General features: G+C 44.6%; 1 protein-coding gene across 1 annotated transcript; it reads right to left on the reverse strand.

The window, feature by feature from the left end:
• Positions 1-8204: 8204 nt before the first annotated feature.
• T265_03924 (hypothetical protein) lies at positions 8205-19252 on the reverse strand (the record flags this gene model as incomplete). Its single annotated transcript, XM_009168525.1, has 2 exons — positions 8205-9846; positions 19147-19252. The coding sequence occupies one exon, from the start codon at positions 9844-9846 to the stop codon at positions 8821-8823; it is 1026 nt and encodes a 341-aa protein (XP_009166789.1).
• Between the last annotated feature and the right edge of the window lie 217 nt (positions 19253-19469).

Raw genomic sequence — 19469 nt, forward strand, 5'->3', positions numbered from 1 at the left:
ATTACATGTGACCTCTGTGCAAGTAAGCTGGTTTAATGGCGATGTCGCTGCGATTTTCTCGTCATTGCATTGCAGATGAAGTCAAGTTTGATAACTTGATAACTCGCAGACTCTTCACGAGAATGCTCTTTTCTGAGCTTTTTATTACTACAGTGAATGGCGCGATGTATCAACGAAGGGAATTCCAAATTAAATACACACCAGAAACAAGACATCGTTGTCGCTTATGGAGCACCCAAATGACTTCGATGTTGTGGATCTGAAATAACTTAATCGATGGCTTAGATAGCGGGATATTCGTCAGGTAGGCTTGACATAGGCTGGATTCTATCCGGAAGGTCAGATTCCAGAAATAAACCATTGAATGCCCGAAATCCACTGAGACTCTAAGCTCCGCTAGGTGCTGACCAGACAGACAACGCCCCCTCAGTCTGCAGCGCTTCACAGCCCTGTATCCAACCCAGACAGCGCGAGTCAGCGTTGATCAAGGTCAGACAACGCCCCCGCAATATGCAGCACGTCACAGCCCCGTACCAGAGCCAGACCGTGTGCGTCAGCGTTGGACTAAGTTCAGACAGTGTCCTTCCAATAAATAGCTTGAGGCCGTTGTACTTTTGCACTCGCACAAAATCACGCTCTCGCACTCGATTGTTCGGAATATGGTGGTTTTTTCTTGTTTTTTTTCGGCAATAGGCACTGGAGCGGGTCAGCAGACAGACGCAACAGATTGACGAATCAGCAGATATGATAGACTCTCATCCGGGGCATCTGTCTTTTGGTTAGTGTTGGACGAGCCGAGTTCGTATCCTCAGTAAAGACCAAGCCATTCCAAGGAGATAATACTCGGTAGTGTGTTTCATAACCAAGGGACCTGCAGCCTAGATAATATCGTCCAAATAAATAGTTGAATCGTCCCAGCGTGGTGTAAGCATCACCCCTGACAAATGAAAAAACGTTCATAGTGTGACTAATGCAGTTGTTGCTTAGTGTTAATACAGTATTAACAATGCGCCGACACTGATATCACAGGGCGCAGGTGAGGTGAGAGTGTCTGTTGCTATAGTACCGCCTAGCGTACGAATGAAATTTATGCAGCGAGGGTAATTCCATCTCAGCCATAAATCTATCCAGAACTTTTATTCGCATTGCAGATGTCATACTACAGCTGTTTTTAGTGCCTCCACTGTGACGACCCTACCTCTCTGCGACCGAACAACTCTGCGCATCAGACGTAATCGATAAACTATCCATACCTTCCCAAGTACGATCATCACTAAATCACGATCGAATTTGCCTGCCTTCTCCCCTGGAAAGTCGCAATAGGGAGGTATTGAGCACAATCAATGCAGCGCTGTAACATTGCCTGTTCGATCCGGCTTACAGAAGTATTCTTACGAATACGATTTCCAGAAAATCGACTGTGAAATCCACTTCTTTTTTTGACTTACTGGTAGCCACGTTATACCGACAATGATTTAGATATATGATTTATTTGGCTCGCATGCTGGTATTTTAACGGAAGACTTTTTCTCACGTGCCTGTTCGTTGGTTTAAGAAAAGGGGTAGAGAAATTACAAATTCCGATGTACAAAGTTCTTATGCACTGTTATTAGTGCCACTGCGCACGCAACCACTTCATGAGAAGTACCAAATAGTCGATTAATCAAACACGGAGAACAAATTAAGCGTTTCAGACAGTCCCGTCAGGCAAACCGTTTGGACGGGAAAGTTCCATCCGGTCTCATTAATTTTCTTGTTTGTCGATCGAAACATCAAGCATGTACGTGTAACCATAGACACTAGGGACCAGTGAGAAGCACTAAATGAACTGGTTCTTTTCTCGCACAGAAATTATGGTGCGTGCCGTTACAAACTCCAAATTACTCTAAACTCCAATTGCCTGTTTTTTTTATTGTCACGTTCACCCTTTAATCACGGATGTACAAAATTAGTTTTGAGGTTCCCAATACCAAACCTTGATTCACGTGGAGGTTTAATGCGAAATGCCACAATACTATTTACACAAAGGTAAGCAGTTGAGGTTCCCAATACCAAACTTTGATTCACGTGGAGGTTTAATGATTCTGAATACCAAAAGGAAGAATTTCGGTGCGAAAGGCCACAATACTATTTACACAAAGGTAAGCAAAATGACCACAAACCTCAATTGCCCACTTTCGTGGCTTTAGCGTGAGTGCAAGTCCATCACTGACTGGCACAGCGCAGTGTCAAGGTCCGCAAACCGGACAACGGCGAGCGGACTTTTGACTCGGTAACGTAGCTTGCAGTCGTCCTTTGCGAGGCTAGTCTCGCAATTCTGATTGGCGGTGAGGTCACACGCATTTCACGACAGAGCAAGGTAGAGCAGTCCCAGAAGACGGGCACAAACATCCATGATAAGTGGGTCAGTGACAGATATCCTGGTACATCAGCGTCTGAGGTGGCGGTCTTTGCGGTAAGGTAGACGGTGGGTACGCAGGAGCAAAGCATATGGCGGTCAAAAGGGGAGTAAGTAAATGAATGGGAGAGTTATTATCAAGAAGGGCGGATTGCTGAAAGTAACTACTGAATACCCGAAATCTACTGAGACCCTCAGCTCCGCTAGATGCTGACCGGACAGAAAATGCCCTCCTCAATATGCAGCGCGTCACAGCCTGTACCAAAGCCAGACAGCGTGAGTCAGCACTGGATCAAGGTCAATAAAATGGCTTGAGGTCGTTGTATTTTCGCACTCACGCTATTGTACTCACTTGTTCCGAATAAAGCTGTCGTGTTCCTTTCATTGAGCCTTTTTCCGTCAGTGGGCACTGGAGCGGTGTCAGCAGATTGGCGACGCTCGAACCCACGGAACCATGACAATAACCGTTGAAGCTTTGAAAGGAAATTTGCTGCGACAAAATCGGTTTGAAGCGGCGCGATTACGTTTGGTGGAAACCTTGACGCAGAGATTTACAATTCAACCACCAAATCCCGCTCCAGTTACAAATTCAGTCGACTCGATTGCCAGCAGAATCACGGGATTCTATTATAACCCTGATGCCGAACTAACCTTCGATTCATGGCTCAGACGTTATGAAGATATTTTCAAAGTCGAATTGAAGCACAAAGATGATCCCTGGAGGGTACGCTCAGAAAGCTTGGCAAGACGGAAAACACACAGTGTTCCAGCTTCATCCTGCCAAAGAACTCGCGAGATTTAACTTTTGACAAAGCCGTACGGCAACTCTCAACAATCTCCAGTGAGCGCTCCTCTTTGTTTATTATCCGCTATCAATATATGAAACCTGCGAAAAAGGAATCCGAAGACTATATCACTTATGCCGGTAGAGTCAACCTTGAATGCGAACAATTCAAGTTATCTACCATGGCGTAAGACCGGTTCAAGTATCTTATTTTCATATGTGGTCTTCAATCGCATTCAGACAGTGATATCAGAGCGAGACTATTGAACAAGATTGAACAAACTTCTGAGATAACGCTGCAGTTCATTACCCAAGAGTGCCAGCGCCTTTCGAATCTTAAACACGACATGACCATGCTGGAGAAACCCTTATCCAACCCTGCCTCCAGCATCGCCAAGACGACATCCAGGCAACCTCCCGTGGTAGCAAATTTGAACGGAGCAAAGCCCCCTTCAGCATACTGGCAATGCGGCGAATAGCATTTTGTGCGATTGTGTCCGCACAATCGACTCAGGCACAAGGAAAGTCAGTGCCGGACGCGGAAAGCTAGCCAAAGACGGAGCCAGTCAGAACCCCAGTTAAACGCAATACTTGCAACAACTGATAACCAGATCGATGCTCGTTACAATCAGAGCAAACGGAAGCACGATTCGATTGCAGCCTGACACGGCTTCTGGTATTACGACTGTTTCCAGGCCCGCTTGGAGAAAGATCGGGTCACCGAAACTCAGACCCCAACAATGAACACTGCCAGAAATGTTTCAGGTGGTAGGCTTCAATTACTTGGTGAATTCGAATGTGATCGTGGTATTGTCTATCTTGCTATTTGTGAGCTCAGTCTCCTGGACATAGACTGGATCGATCGTTTGTATCTTTCAACACCACGCCGTCCCTGGTAATAGTGTCATGACTGTTTAGTATATTGCCAACCGGCGCAAACTACCCGCAACAGATGGAGGGCTAGTGGATTTGGTAAGCAAGGCCGCTGATTGGCTTAGGTAAACGTGGTCCACGGGTGCAACCTGTAAGTTGCATTAAAAGGCCGTGCACACACAAAACTATGGACCAAGGTTCAAGACGAAGATCTTGGTCCGACAGGTTTTCTTGTAGACTGAAGTAGACAGCGCGGGAAATTCAGACCAAGGGTTCAGTCTGTTGAGCAAATTGCTCAAAGTGAGTGGCAATGCCAGTCGTCCTTCGTGAGTGGACTCACATCAATATTCGCCATTGGAAAGCATTTTAATTCGATATCTTACAAGGAATTGCTGCGTTCTGACCAGATTCCATTTTTTAGAGTCAAAGATACTTTTATGTACAAAAGTGATGCTCTTCCTAGAAGTTTAGAGTCGAAACTTAGAAGAGCCACTGGTCTTCTTTCACCAACTAGTACCTCGCAAGAGCTCAATAAATTCAAATGTGCGGAATTTCTTATTGTTAGTGAACTTAAACAGGAAAAATTAGGAAGCAGCACAACTTCCATTTTCTCCTCAGATTCAGAACTTTCTTCCTGTCTAGATGACCTTTTGAAATTTATCTTACGTCCACAGGCAATCGAAACGGCAAAATAAGTAGATCAGCGAGTTATTTTGCTGAGTTACTGGGCTCCACTCCAAGTCTCACAGACGGCTGGTCCTACTCAAATCCTGCGCTGCAGATGGCAAGTGTAATCAGTTTCGCTGGAATACTTCGACTTACAGCTAGAAATATCAGATTCGTTCGCTGCAGTGGAGCTTTCTCAGTGGTGAATGACCTGAACGAACAGGATGGATCACTAGAAACGTCCGTCGCGCGTGACCCATGCGTATCTAGTGATCGTAAATTCTTCTGCTTCGATTATCTATCAGCTGGGTTCCGAATACGATCCAGGTGCAGTCCATCATTCTGAGGTCCCAACAGTTCAAGAGATTGAGTGGCTTGCCCGGAGACCGTTTGGCAGATACTCAGATCCTTTCCTATCTACAAATGAACTGACCGCCGTCTATTTCTCAACCAAATGGAAATAATGGTCCACATCTACCGAAACACTCATTACCAATGTGGCCAAACTGTCCGGAGTTAAATAACCTTTTTTGCATTGTTCGCAATGAATAAATCAGGTGAGAAAGATCGTATGCGAATGTTGTGTCTTGAAAACTGTGCTTGATTACCTCTTTCACCCACTGTGGTACGCCAAAAAACATGGTAGTTTGGGACAACCGTTTGTGGAGACAAAAGATCGATACTTTACTTATTGCTACATCCATGGGGTTATCGTGGAATTTTTCACAAGTTCAAGCGAGAATCTTCGTAATCCTACGAAAAGAGCCGAGCCAAAAATGTTCAGTCCCGAGTGGCTCGTTCTCACCAATCAGCGCATAGCTTTGTACGGTCCGTAGCTGGCCCGCGACACATTCCTCCAATCAACTTGATGCACGGTTATTCAGAGCTATCCGCCTGTGAACATCTGGTGAATCGCCTGCAAACATACTTGAAAGTAATGCATTATTCATAAGACTGCTGAAAACTCTTCGGAGAGGTAAAATTTCGGACAAGATCGCTGTTAGCCCTAATAACGTACAAACACAAATTGGGGAAATCGTTGGCATTGCTTCGGTTTTGTCGTTGGATTTTTCAGTGTGATCTGAAACACGACCGACAGCAATGATGTAGGGGTGCACACGCCAATCAAATGCTGAGACCTAAATAAAAAATGTTGTGCGTTATCTTTGGTCTCGTTTAAACCACAACTGTGGGCCGTGAGCAAACGAAGGTGATATGCGCGTGAGCTACGTGAATAAAGTGATCACATTTGTAATGCATGTCAACCTCCTAATGAACGCTAGTGATATGAGTTAGATGATACAACACTTATCGGCTGTCGAAGGTTTCTCGCAGTATCCGGGTTTAGGTGTCCCTCATTGGACAGTATAACTAGAGACCGCGGTCCGAGGTTTTGTAATCAGAGCCACGAGTAACCGCGGAAGCAACAAAGTCCGAAGAACAGTACAGACCAAGGCGAGTACAAAGGCGAAGAAGTCACTGAGCTCTGGTTCGAATTCGCGATTGTGGCGTATGAAACTGTGAGCGTTGGGGAAATTAAAGCATACCATAAAGTATCAAGTGAATACAGACGAGCACTTGATGAAGACAAACTAATCACTTTTCGATGCCAATGAAAAGGAACAAGATGATAGCAACGTGAGAACTAATATACACCGGACAACCATGACAAACACGCCACTCGATTGAAATAATCACAAATAGTAATGTTAGTTCCTTCGCTTGGGAACTCTACATTAACCTTTGAAAACACAATCGCTTGCTGAAAATATCGTATCCACGCCCGTTTAGAGTGAACGTGCGAAATACATGGCACATTGCCTCTGCCACTTTCAGCTACTTCGCAGCTGATTCCTAGCTCCTCGATGGGCACGTTTGCCTGAGGTGCTTCGAATCAAAACTCACTGATTCACGGAAACGCTGATTCGTGTCAAATGGACAACAGCCATGGTGGTTATTGGTGTTTTGTCATAACTGCCCATCATTGATTGGCCGTCCGTGTCGTATAAAGAGCTGGTCACTCCAGTCGTATGACCCGTATCCTCGTTTGTGTGCGCGCCCCAAGAACATGCTTGCCACAGTCCATCGTTCACTTCCATCAGGAGCATCTTTCACCTTTCTCTTCGGATGTCATCATTCAGGCGCATCAACACGCATTGGTAGCACACCTGCCTCGCGTGTCAACTATCTGAAGTTCAGTGCCCAGTACTACCAACACAAGCAGAACTCAGAATAATCGCTTAGAGATAGGTTGGTTGTTCAGCCGAGTGATGTCGATGCAAAACCTCCTTCACAACTAACTGTGGTGAATAATGCTGCTCCGTGCTGAAGAAAAAAGATCTGGCTAACATGAAAAAACACTCCTTACTTCGAAGATAGGGCGAATATCCCAAAATGGCTGATTGGATTATTGTAAACTGCAAACCGGATCACAACAGTGTAGCAAAAGTACGAGGAAAGTCAACAAACCGCAGTCGGTACTGTGAAGGGAGGCCGAGGCGTGTACACCAGTTAGGTTGCCTGCGAGGCGGTTTGGATGTAGTTCATGTGGGAAGTGACCCCGTCCATTATGGATGAGAAGGGAGTTTTCATGGGAAAATGATCGTTGGATGCGTAGGGATTCGTGAGGGAGCATTTACGATTACATAGGAGTTAGCTGCTAACGAACACAACAGAAAAACAGACGAATTGCTTCCGAAAATGCTCCAAAAGCGTGGGAAAGTCATGAAGATCCGCTGAACGACCAGCCGTTAGTGGTACATCTCAGACTGCTCGCTGAGTCTATAAACAGCTTAGCTCTTCTTAGTACTATTTGGCAGTAGTCAGTGTCTTTTATCCTTACACATATGAATTAGTAGACCCCTGAACAGTAGTACATACCTTCCTATACTCTTGTTGCTTATTCCAGTACAGAACTGAGGTAACCTGTGCACTCACCAGGTTGGAACTTGCGAGTACGTCATCGATACGCAGACCAAGCACATCACTAATATTCCAAACACTGAGTAGGCCAAAGTCACGGAATACAGACGCCCGAACTCCTTGCAAAAAATCACCGGTCCGCAAACAAGCTCACTCATGCTTATTAACATTAAGAGAATGCACCAGTGCCTGATCAAGGCCGATGAGCCCAAGTGCTAGTCAACACGTGACTGAGGTTATTCTAACAAGTATTCATTCAGTTGGTTTTGTGCACATCCAGTCAACTGGCTTTAGACTAGCCATCCCAGAAATGCTGCTTCAGTTCAGCGTTCGTACAGTTTAGTACAAGGCTCCAGCACTTTTATTATCGACGATTACATAAAAATGCAAATCGGCTCAGAGTGAGAAAAGCCATGGGTCTCGTGTTTAACAGATCCAGTGTGTGATGAAATCCCCAAAACCCTAGAGCCAGTCGGTTTGGAGCCGAAAACTGGGTTCGTCGGCTACCAGAACCGAACTATCGTCTACAAGAAAACCAAAACTAAGCGCTCTAAAAGTATATGAGTTTAGTCGACCACAGACGGGTGGGTCATCGCAAAAGAAGTTAGAAAAGTTACAAGTATGCTGCCTGAGACATTGAGCAACATGCACTACCCGTTTAGAGAAACAAGTCAGGCTGATCCACTGCGTATCGGTTAAGTAGTACTTGGCTGGTAGATAAGATGATCGCAGTTAGACTCCCGGTTTCTGCTGTTCGTTGTGCGCATGGATGATTAACTCATTTCGCGTGATTCCCTTCAGCATAGACTAACAAGATGACTTTTAGAAGGAAGATGTGAGGTTACAAACCCTCAAATCTCGCAATTAGTATCAGGTAGCAGAATCACCAAACAAAACAGGTACACTAGAAGTAACCGGTAAGCTCGTTTCGGATCACTGGCTGTGAGTCGACAGGACAAACATAAGATTACGTGTAAAGAGTCAATTCAATAGAGAACTATGAACCGGCCGAAAATAAATTCACCCGTGTATTACATTAGTGTGTAGACCGGAGTACCAAACGTGCAGACATCAAAATGCGAATAGAGGTTACAAGAGTGAAAAATGCGTAGAAATGCCAACACCAGTAGAAAACACGAATATAGAAAAAGTAGGGGAGCGAGGTATCGTCTAACATTCATTCCTCGCACACAAAATATTCGCGCCGCACTCGTTTCACGTGACCATTTGGATGATCAGGCGATTCGGACAAGCGTCTTCTAAGAGTCGCCCGGGGACGACGGCTCGGTACGGAAACCAGATCGACTGACCAGTCAAACGAGTCACCAAACTCTGACGCCACTTCGTCATAGACTGTTCCATCATCATCCTGCAGTTGTCGAGGCCTTCGTTTTAAAGTACTAGAAGACCACGGCTCTCCAGGAAGAGCACTTTCGGGTTGATCAAAAGCAGACGATGGCACTTCATCCACATAGACAGTTGCATACGTACGGTCCACAACTTCTGTGTGCCTGTCTGTGAGCAACCAGTCCTCCAAAACTTCTTGATTGCTGCCACGAAAATCAGACCGGTTTCGACGAACTCCGACCAACTTCGGACGGTTAGCAATGGAACAGGTGCTACTGTCGTCTGACCAGGCAGTATCGTAGACTTCTGAATAGATGGAACTGTCGTTGTCTGTCCTATGGGCTTCGTACGTTGGATTGAAATGGCCTCGATTTTCGAAGTCCCCTTCAGCCAGTTGCCAGCGCAGGTTAGCAAGCTCCAAATCGTTCAAGCAAGACCGTACCCGTTTTGATTGAGAGCATTCTCGTTCCGCTTCCTCAACCCGACTACGGCGTTTTTGTGGTAGCAGAAGGACGACATTTTGACAAGTTGGGCAATAAGCAGGCCAAGAATTCACACATTCATGTTTGGAACCGGAAAACGATGAAACTGGTATCGGGCGCCGCAGTACGATTGAGTGGTAATCCAGCAACTCTGATAAGGAAGCTGTAAGATGTGACAGCTGGCTGAACGGGGCGTCGGTGGTTGAACTCAAGCTCAGGCAGGATGCAGCATCACCTGACACCGAACGGTTACGTATAGTACACAGCAGATCAAGCAATCGAGCCTTGCTGTATCGTTTACGCGTCTTCTTAGCATCCACCTTATCCGTGCGGTTCTTATGCGCCTTCAAGCGATCCAAAAACGCCCACTTCATAGCTGTGGAAGATAGAAAGTGACCGGTAAAAACGAACGGATGCGTGGTCGGGATAAAAGGTTGCTAAACGGGATTACCAAACCCACGATATGAGGACTGTATGGTCTCAAAGTACCAAGAGCACATTCTAAGGAGGGATTTTCTGGTGTGCCAGTTCATTAGTGAGACAGCTTTTTGAGACCAAGGTTGTGCCACAGAATGGTAACTAGACGAGATTACCAAACCCACGATATGAGGACTGTGTGGTCTGGAATCACACCGAACTGCTTTCCGTTGTGGGCACGATATTATTTTTGTAGTAGTAAAACATGTTTGTGGTACTTGCACTGCTTTGCTGCAAAAGTAAACAAACACTCCAAAACTTTTTTGAGAGTATCATTTGGACACCTTGAGTGAAAAATAAATCAATATTCGAAACGGGTGGTCCATTCGAAATAGTGAGCCGCAAATTCGTGATTGTAACAATCGATAGGATACCCAGGACATTTGTCATGGATAGTGATTTAGTAGGTGAATAGAAACTCCTCCCCGATGGGTCCTTATTTATCCGGGAATATCGCCATTTCCTGCAGTCTTCTATCATGTAGTAAATTGGGTGTACTAGTAGCTACCTAAAGTGTGAACACTTTCATAACTTCGCAGCCAAGTTTGTTAAAACTGCAGCATGATTTCTCAGTGAACGGTGAGCCAATGGGTTCTCAAAATACCAAGAGCACATTCTAAAGAGGAATTTTCTGGTGTGCCAGTTCATTAGTGAGACAGCTTTTTGAGACCAAGGTTGTGTCACAGAATGGCACCTATATACAGGACGACTGAACTATGATTCTGTTTGTCCAGTAAGCATACAGCGCTTTCTGTATGGCTCATTATTTTCAGTTGCACATGTTCAACTAGCAAAAAGTGAATTCTTCATAAGCAATGTAATCCTAATCTACTGTGGACGGGACACAGCTCATTACTGATAGAATATTGTATAGAGACCTGAACAGGAGGTGCAGTAATACGGCAACGTTTACTCATAAGACGAGAAAATTGCATGTGGCGAAATACAGATTTGTGTTTGGGGAGGCCAAAATTATGCTACATAGGGCAGCCTTCAGGTAATTTCGAAAGTCTTGGCTCCAGCTTTGGGAGAAATATAATACTTGATAGAATCGTCTAGTTTCTGCACAAGGCTGAGACACAACGTGCCTCAATGCTCAAACGCAAGCACATCACTCAGCGATTTAGAATCGCGGTCGTACAATGTCGAGCACAACCACACATACCTGGATCTGTGCACCACACACACTGGATCTGTGCACCTAACTGGCGCAAATGCTTGGGCAGAATCTGACCCGCAGGTCAGCATCACTCTAAATCACCATGGGAGCACCAGTGAATCGCCTAGGTAAGTCCTCAATTCTAGCCCACGTGTGCCAAAGGTAAGTCATCCCCGATTTCTGACCAACACCTGTCATACGAGATGACAGTAACAGCAGTGATCCGATGACTGGTTTGCTCCTTGACCCTCCATTCCCAGATAAATAGTGCCATCCCCGATGACCAACACCTGTCATACGAGATGACAGTAACAGCAGTGATCCGATGACTGGTTTGCTCCTTGACCCTCCATTCCCAGATAAATAGTGCACTAGTAGGAATCCTACAGAGAGCACTACAAGAAATGCGCTATTCCAAGAAAACCTGTAGGAAATGACGTGTGAGGCCAGAAACGAAAGGACTTTTGCTGGTGCTTGGTGTTATGTCACTATGCCTACATCAACTGAAGGCTCCAAACAAATCTCTTGGCATTTCCCCACCGATCTTTGATCCTTCGGATTTACATCAGCATCAGCGACTTGCATGCTACACCACACTCGGTTCCACACAAACTACTAGTGGTCTGTCTGCTGTGTGCAGATGTTCAGTGGACTGTTGACTAGTAGATCCGTTTTGGACGCCAATCAACCACATACGATGACGAAGGCAAGTACAAATAACAGGGCGGACATACGAACCTAGCGGTTTTTTAAATTAAAAACAGCATATAGTTGACCCTCAATCCCACTTTGATGGCATAGTATCTGTGACTAACAAGCTAATCCTAGCTGACACTAGAAAAGCAAATCAGAAGATTGATAAAATAACGGATACGGATCTTTCCTACAGGGTGTCGTAGAATGTAACCTGACTCGGACTCCCACAATTGCTGAACACTGCAACACGCCGAGCAATTTGTGGTGGGAGATTGTGCAGTAAAGCCAGAGTTCTTCGTTGAAAAATCTTGAACAATCGCCTTCTGTGACGCGAACCACGATTTAGAAAGGAATGGATTATGACAAACATACAATTGCACTGGCAAATCTGCAGGTCACATTTTAGGCACGAGAACTGACACGTGTCGGTTGTGCAGCGCGCAAGTCTTAGAAACTACATGCTCCACAACACCCCCTAAAAAGCTTCTAATTCGGTAAAAAAAGTTTTTCGGACTGAAGTTACACAATGCGAAGTTAACAAAAGCGTAACTCGAAATTGTCGTCCGTGATATTGAGCCTGAGTGTCTATATGACCCAAAATGTAGTAAAATTTATCCACGGCCCGCCATTCATAAACGTGACTTCACTGTCGGTCAGATAAGATGCTAAGTGTTAAGGAGGGTGCAAAATAAAGTAATCGCACAGAAAAGTTACCAACTGCCACAGCGTTATCGATTTTCGTCCAATCACCGGTATCTCGCGCTCGCGAGTGGTGATACATTCTTGTGTGACGATTGCAGTATTCTGTCATACATTAACTTATGGGTTATGGTGGGTCGAAGAGAAACAGCTGCCATTGGGGAAATGGCACCGAACGAAAGCGCTATCAGGACGTCAAATGACCGTTAGTCCGTGAAAAGTCAGCAGGTTTGACCAATCACTTTACAATTATCCAACACCTGTCGGCCGACAAAAAACGACGGCAAGACCAATTCTCCAGCCCTTTGGTTAGTGCGAGTAAATTTTGAACGCGAATGCGATCTTCCGGGGATCCGGTTTAAATTAGTCCGAACTTTCCCAGCACGTATGAATTTTGCTCCCGGGTTAGATTTCAAACACTCAAGAGCACAGTCGCACTAGTCACTAGAATTAACCAATGGTTCCGCTTTTGGGCACAGTCAACCACATGGCAGCCATTTGACACTGCAGTTCGTCAAAGCCTGAACAAATTGATCAAAGGTGGAATAAACCTGTGCCAGTAACACAGCCGTCGTTCTAAAACAGTCTTCTACAGGTCATGAGATAGAGACTTATTTGAACAGACTAAACGAGACACGGATAGCGGCACAAGAGTTTATAAACTACAACGAAACTGTTGTTCAGCGCAGATCCTATCCCGTTCGACAACGACGTCACGAACACGGCGGGTTGAGGTGCGTGAATGAAGCGAACGCACAAATTCAAGCTTAAATGCATTTTCAGACTTGTCGGTAAAACAAATCCATAGCATCGTCATTATGGTCGTCCAAATTCAAGGCCACTTGGTGGTTGTTTGTGCCGTTAAGAGGACAGCGGATAGACCGGTAGGCTTAGATCACAAACATCCTCAGCGGCTTATGTCGGATGCCACATGTGCTACAATGACGCATATCTGTTGACGAACGACAGGGGTGAGATAAAATTAATCTTTGACATCCTTAGCGCTTATGTCGGATGCCACATGTGCTACAATGACGCATATCTGTTGACGAACGACAGGGGTGAGATAAAATTAATCTTTGAAACGTTTATCTCGCACCGCACAGTTTCAGTGAACAAGCTGACTGCTCTTGTGTGTCTGCCGTTTGTGTGCTCACAGCAAACATACAGTTTGTGCATGAACATGAAATGGGCAGCGCGACGGAACGGACCAAACCGACACACACTTAACGACACTAGGGGAGATTAACTGTGCGCAGCAGTCTCGTAGATAATGAGCCAAAATTCAACGGCACTGACATGTTCCTTCAAAATGAATGAATGTTTTTTTTTCAATGGAAACCTAACGATCCATAGCAGGAACAACAAAACATTAGATGAGCCATCCTGTGACGGATGAACCTAAAGTCATGACAACTAGCAAGATCACAAATCTGACCATAGAGATGAGCCAGCCATAGGAGAATAGGTCGTGAGTATTTTAACCATCCGTACATTAGAAAGAAGGCATTTCGTTGTCACAGGGAGCAAAGAAAATCAATAAGACATTCAATCGATCCCCCACATTGCCTAGAACTCCATAAACGCCAAACCACGTTTGTAAAGCAAAGGTGAGTACGTGATATTCCTTAAAACATTTTGTTGTCCTGTTTAGTGAATTTCAACTTACGGTCTTGCTTTCTAAAACGCGTTGTACTACTTTAATCATGGACGAGATTAAAAGTTTCCATTGGACTGTTGTAACCTCACCTAAGGGTACCAATTTCACGAAGGTGAGTCGTATTGCCTCTGAAAACAACTGTCTGATTGCGGATAACACGGAAACAGAAATTAACTGAGTGCATGAAGCTGGCAACATAGATATATTCATACTTTGGAAGTCAATAATTGCTAACTAAAAGCGCCCATAAAGATGGCAGATTCCAAAGAATCCGGGTAGTTTGTCCCTCGGGAGGAAGCATTAGGCCATAGATACCACTTCCGTTGAGCCATTGGGACGTACTCCAGTGATAAGCTCTCTTCCAGAGGAAGCTAGTTCAACTTTTATTAGATATTATTCGATAAGACTCGAGCGACCCTGTCTATTTCTCTCTTCACAATACCTTCTTTGTTCTACGCGAAAACCACAAACCTCGCTTCGCATGAATATGATACTGACAGACTAAAGGTATCTTCGGTTTCATTGGAGAGCTCTATTGACAAGTAAGTGTAGCGGTAACCGAAACCATCAGGTGGTAAAAAACGACAAAATGTTAGGCAGAAGGAGACTGCTCAGCGTAACTGGTGACCGGGACAATTGTTCGCGGGGTCCGTCCACGGCCGTTAGGTAGTGGAGAAACGAGGCTGATAGGAGGTTAAACTTATCCACAACAATGAAGACTAACACACGGATGGCCGAGAATATTCTGACTGCATGCCCGAACAGCAACTCCCCGTACGAGAAATACCAACTCTGTCACTGAAAACAGCAAATCAAGGTCTTCATAATGGAACGAGAACGTGTGGTATTTTTTCGGAATAACCAAGCTGTAAAAAGGATACTGTAGGGATTGCTTCCGTAGTTTTACGATGAAATTGGGGGAATCTTCAAGAAGACACAGGAAACCTAATAAGATGGACAAACTATCAGCTGTACTTTAGGTACAAACTTAGTGGATCGAGTCACATAATGGATACTCATGATAGAAGTACGATTGTGACCAACCATTGCACCTCATAACAGCCTTAAATGGTCACTGTAACATAAAGTGGACTTGTGTGCCACTATTATCATCAGGAATTCTCTGGTGGCAATGTTAACCGCCAAAACAACTTTGTTGCACATCCAGGGATACGCCTCGGCGAGGCCCAACAAAACCGAGTGCCATCGGATAAAGAATGCTGTATGTCTTTGATCCATCCATGCCTTTCATACAAAATCGGCCCCGCTATAGGAAACAAAACCGAGTGTCATCGGATAAAGGATGTTTTATGTCTTTGATTCATCCATGCCTTTCATATAAAATCGGTCCCACTATAGGAACTAGTCACATCTTTAGCGAAATACACCCATTTGCAAACTAATTTGGTTTTGCGAGCCATATCCTTTTCTTGCGAAGCGTACTTACAGTGTGTGCATCTGCAGTCGGTCTACATTAGTCGAAAGTGGTTCTTCCAGTAAAAACTTTATAGCTCACCAGTCAAACAAGCTGGATTCGTCTACACATCTCTTTGTAAGCATCAACTCAAAGAAGAATCGTCAGACCCACGATTTTATGTTCAGTCATATGGATCCACAGCTCGCCCAGCTACTTGTATCATAGTGTCTTCTTCAAACGACAAGGTTTACATCTTGTTAATCATCCTGTAAGTCTTATGGGCCTTCCCAAGCAACAATGATTCGACGATCAGGGACTATAAAATTGCTGCTGGCAGTGGTTACACCACCTGAATCTTTCTGGAATCAACATTTTGGTTCACTAAGGAAGTTCCGTGTGAGTAATTCTGGAGCCTCAAGGTTGAATTCGACCTCGCCAAGCCTCAGCGGTATAGAACATACAGTACTCGCTCAAAGATATTAAGAAAAATCGAAAATTTTTCTATGAATGAGTACAATGTTTCCATTTAAAAGCCGATTTTGGTGTTCGGTACAACCCGTGGTTTTAACTAAACAAAAAACCGATTAAGGGCGTTAGGCGTGCAGCACACAAATTATTTAATTAGGTCTCTGTTGGACATTTTTTGCCGGGAAACACGTCCTAAACTTTTCAGTGAAAACGATTTTAGAAAATAAAACGTGAATTTTAAGGGGGTCTGGATTTGTGCGGAAGGATACTGGTACTGATACTGGGTCTAAAGACCAAAAGAACGGTACGTCCGGAATAGGAAAGCAGTCAATCCTGATAGCAATTAATGTTGTTGGCTTTGTGATCCAATGCGGCCGAAAAAATTAAACCTTCATTAGGACTCTGTGAACAGCAATAATTACTTTACATTCTGTACGAGTATACAAACTGCCGCAGGATAGTCATATTTTTCCCAGTTTTATCCGGTTCCCCCTTCCCCAGAAGAAAGCTCACTCTCAGCATTGGGGAGAAGAATTGTTCTAACGTTTCAGTAGGTCAGCATGCAGCTAGGAGTCTCATCAACCGGGTGCTTGTTCTGTAAACAAAACAAAGCACAAACTGCGTAACGAGTTGTGATGTACGCAAACGCTTCAGTAACAGACTTCGATATAACCACATCTTAGCTACCGGTTTGCTTCTATTGAGAACATTAACATCACTGCTTCCAGTACCTAGTTGCGGTAGTATGTGCTAAGTAGTAAAAATTTAACTAATCTAGGTCCAAACGGTTGTGTAAATATCGAAGACAGCTCTATCTATATCAGACGGGATGGACAGTCTTTCTCCCTGTGGAACTCCAATAACTCCATCTATCACTAAAAGAATCAAATCACATGGTTCAAAAAATGCATTGCTATTTTGGACTATATTAAATCATCACAGAAGCACTAGGAATGACCAAATTTTACCGATGGTCTAAGTGATATGGATCACATCTATATCAATTATACAGTCAACAAAAGTGGAATTCTGTCAGACGGGGAGGTGGTGCGACACCTCCACCCTACCAGCGATGGTTCGCTACGGAAAACTGTTTGCTTGTTTGTGGCGAGGCCAAATTGACACGCACACTGCTGGCAAAAGCAAGTAACACTCCAAAAAACTATCTTATCGAACGAGTAGCAGGGAATAAGACTGTAGTGAGCTTGCTGGAGTCATAGACCCGTTTTATCGAACAAGCAGCAGGGAATAAGATTTTAGTGAGCTTACCGCGTTGGAGTCATGTTTTGTAACGCATCCGAACTATGCCTGAGTGTTGGGGCTGCATGCATACCGGATGTTCGTGGTAGACTAGCACTAGATCCCTTCCTTTCTATGGACTTCCTTAAAAAAAGTAAAGTACGTTGGAGTCATGTATTGTAACGCATCCAAACTATGCTTGAGTGTTGAGGATGCATGCATACCGGATATTCGTGATAGACTGGCACTAGATCCCTCCCCTTCTATGGACTTCCTTAAAAAAAGTAAAGTGGTTTTACGGCGTACAAAATTGCCAGTGATCACGAACGGACACGAAATCAATACCCTTGTGAACCATCTAGCGGTAACTGAGTTCACGGTCCATACTGCAGTGGGTGCAAGTTTGGGCAAAGAAACATCATCATTATGCTTTATTTACATGTGATTCAATTTCAATTTCAACATATATCGACGAACCGTTGATTGTCTAGGCCAAAGGTCAACAGCCCCTTACGACACTTCCTTCAAATTTTCATTGTGAAGACCTGCTCGGCTACCGCTCTGTGTAAGAGAGGCCTTTCCTGAAGAACAGGCATTTATTACCTTCCATAGGATACAATACTTCTATGTTGAATGATGTTCTTGAGGGGATAGGCTACAGGTATGTGGTTCCAAAATCGCTAAGATCGAGCTTCGAATGAGTGAAGGCTAGCGCACTTATTTCCTTTTACCAGTGCGCCCGACCCTGCCTCCGCCAGATGTCAGTGGTAGTGTCTAATTTACCATACGCAACGCGGTACATTATTCAGGTTAGTGTTCGTTTTCCATCTGTCGCTGACATTCGGTGTGAACCTCCCGATAGAATTGCCCTTGTTGATGTGAGTGTCATTTCAGCCAGAAAAGATAAGGGAAGGATCCACCGCCACTTCCACCATAACGGAACTGAGGCAGGCCAATCCCAGCACACAAATACAAGATAACGCATATCATTCAAAAGCAACCCATCTCTTAGGGAAAACAGTTCAATGAACTGGGACTCTTTATATAATATTTTACTTGGAAAAATGTTTGCTGTAAATGTGATAAATACACTACAGGTGACGCGAGTCACCATTGTTGCTTGTGCTAACAGCCTCAATATTCAGCCTCCAATTCTCTCCAATCTTTTTGGAAGCCAGAACCAGTGATTCCACATCAATGGCAGCAGAATAATGAAGAGATCCATCAGTTCAAACAGGCAATTTTGTATGCAACAGAAGACCACATACTGCTTGTCACTTACGGTAGAAGATTCGAAAACTTCGAGTACACACAGCTTTGCATTGCAGGTTCGCGCACTCTCGAATTCGGACGCTGGGCGCCTAGGTTTTTTATCAAACAAGTGGCGGATGGCCCCTGATAATTTTATTACCAATCAACCGTGTGTTGATGTGAGACCGGTGTACGGACAATTGGGGTTAAAAACTTATTAGCAGTGTTCTGAGTAAAAGTAACTGCGTACGATATCCCCGAGAGTTCTCCTACATGTCAACTCTTCGAAATTGAGACGAATACATGCATATAACAACTTTTGTAACAAACACTTCATATGACAAAACGTTTAAATTTAATCAAAACTCGGTCGAGGAACTTTAGCCCCTGTGGCTAGAAGCAAGCCGAATGTATCTCCGAGTTTGGACAAAATTTAAGGGACGAAAATAGTTAAGCAAAAGTGGACTCGTGAAAATCAGAGGAGGCCTCTCGCTGTACAGACCAAAGAGAAAACTAATTTCACTGCAGGACCCAACTCCCCGCTGAAATGGCTAACTAGTTAGAGATCACTGACAAGAGCAAAGTGTATCTAGGGCAAAGGAACGTACCTCCACCACTCGAGCCGCCAGGGCGGCGAAACTAGCCCGAACAACGCAAATCGCAGCTCACAGGCGTGGGCAACTGCGTGGAATGAATGTCGATGGCCGGACAAAGCCCATGAATGTTGGACCAATAAGCTGTGAGCAGCATGTCTATTGGGTCGCGTGACTAATAGTGCACGCAAGTGTAGACGAGAATTGACTTAGCTTCATCAAGCCAATCGGAGAGAGAAACCACATCGATCGTCTGTCGCGCTCTGCCTCGCGTGTCACCGTGTGACAGGCTTATGGCTCACTGACCTCTATCGTCTGTGAAGGAGACAGGGAAGAAA

Source organism: Opisthorchis viverrini (genome assembly GCF_000715545.1).
Source record: "Opisthorchis viverrini unplaced genomic scaffold opera_v5_58, whole genome shotgun sequence".
Lineage (NCBI taxonomy): Eukaryota > Metazoa > Platyhelminthes > Trematoda > Opisthorchiida > Opisthorchiidae > Opisthorchis > Opisthorchis viverrini.